The sequence below is a fragment of the Crocuta crocuta genome, unplaced genomic scaffold (assembly GCF_008692635.1).
Source record: "Crocuta crocuta isolate KB4526 unplaced genomic scaffold, BGI_CrCroc_1.0 scaffold32, whole genome shotgun sequence".
Taxonomy (NCBI): Eukaryota; Metazoa; Chordata; class Mammalia; order Carnivora; family Hyaenidae; genus Crocuta; species Crocuta crocuta.
This window is the reverse complement of record NW_027529424.1, coordinates 865,369-866,804: the sequence shown is the minus strand read 5'-3', so window position 1 is coordinate 866,804 and position 1,436 is coordinate 865,369. Positions and strand designations below refer to the sequence as shown.

At 48.5% G+C, this 1,436-nt stretch overlaps 1 protein-coding gene across 1 annotated transcript in view; it reads right to left on the bottom strand.

The window, feature by feature from the left end:
- The window catches only part of NMT2 (N-myristoyltransferase 2), a 28,112-nt gene that overhangs the window by 22,729 nt on the left and 3,947 nt on the right, over positions 1-1,436 (bottom strand). The window contains exon 3 of the mRNA XM_077758404.1: positions 228-372. Coding sequence (XP_077614530.1) covers positions 228-372 — 145 coding nt within the window. The remainder of the gene's footprint in view (positions 1-227; positions 373-1,436) is intronic.

Below are 1,436 nucleotides of genomic sequence, written 5' to 3'. Positions count from 1 at the left end.
TTAAGTGGGGGAAACTGGATTTTTTTTTAAATAGGAAGAGGAATTAGACTCCAAAGCTGTTTGTATGGAAAGCCCACGTCACTACCCAGTATTTATATTTTAAAGAAGAAAAATACGACTTCTGTGTAAATTTCTAATCTGTGGCATAAAACAAATATGCTTTTGTCCGTGGTCAACCCGGCTGTGTTCTGAGGGGCGGCGGTGGAGGGGAAGGCCGAAAAGCTTACTTAATTTGGGTACCGGCTGCGTGTCCCAAAACTGGTGTCTGTGTCTGGCAGTCTCATCAATGTTCCTGGTGGGGCCCTGGCATGCGGACAACAGCTCCATTGCTCTCTGGATATCCTGCAACTTCTGCATCGGGATGGTGGGATTCTACAACGGCAAACACACACACACACAGACATGAGGAAGCTGCCATCGCTCCGATACCCGGGGCAGAGACGCGTGTCTCTGCCTGGGAGACCACCACCAAGAGAACACTCTTCCTCTAAGCCCGGTCTGGGCCTTGGGCTCAGGTGCTAACATATTAAAATACAAGCAAACACATTATGTTAATCGGGCTTTGACAGGTTTGGAAAAGTGAAGTAAAGCCAACCACCCGCTGGCTTCAGGGTCCCGCCGGCCGCGAGGGGTCCTAACCGGGGTCCTAACCGCCACGCCTGTGGGCGGAGCAGCAGGGAGGAGTGACATGCGCATGCGCTACTGCCGTGCAGCCGCCAGTCCCGCACACCCTCAGGTTTCACTGTTAGGGTCCCACGCGCGGCAACAGCAATGTGGGGACGATGGAAATGACTGCTGGAATGCAAACCAGGCAGAAAAGGGGAATTTTAGTTCAAACAAAAATAAAGGAAAAAGAAGACAGAAAGAAATGTGAATTGAGTGATGAGCTGGGAAGGAAGTTAATCAAGAAAGAAAATCTCACCAAGTAGGCCTTCCTTCTGGACCACACCCTGCCCTCTCCCAGCCCCGATCCCTCCCCAGAGACAAAACCCTTCAGTGGGTGGTTTCTTCCGTGAGCCTGTTTTCCCCAGCCCAAGCGGTGGGAACTAACCTTTTCAAGTAAAACAGATGCTCAGTCTGGAAAACTGAACATATCTTTAAACTCTAAAGTTCTTTCCTCCAAGCCAATATTCCTCTTATCTCTGAAGGCTCCCCAGCTTTTTTTTGGGGGGGGGGCGGGGAATCCCTCAAATAATGTAATTCCATATGGAAAATGAGACTATACTTGAAATGAGAGCACGTAGTGCTGAACAGGAAAATCATGGAGATTTTTCAACGTGCACAATTATTAGTTTTAGAGTTTTGATGCTACATGAAGACTGCTCTTCACTGTAGTTCAGAAGTGGTTGATGAGAATTTCAGAGCCCTTGGGTTTTCCTATATGTCAACACATCACAGGGACCACAGAGAGATACGATCGACACTCGCTCTTTTCT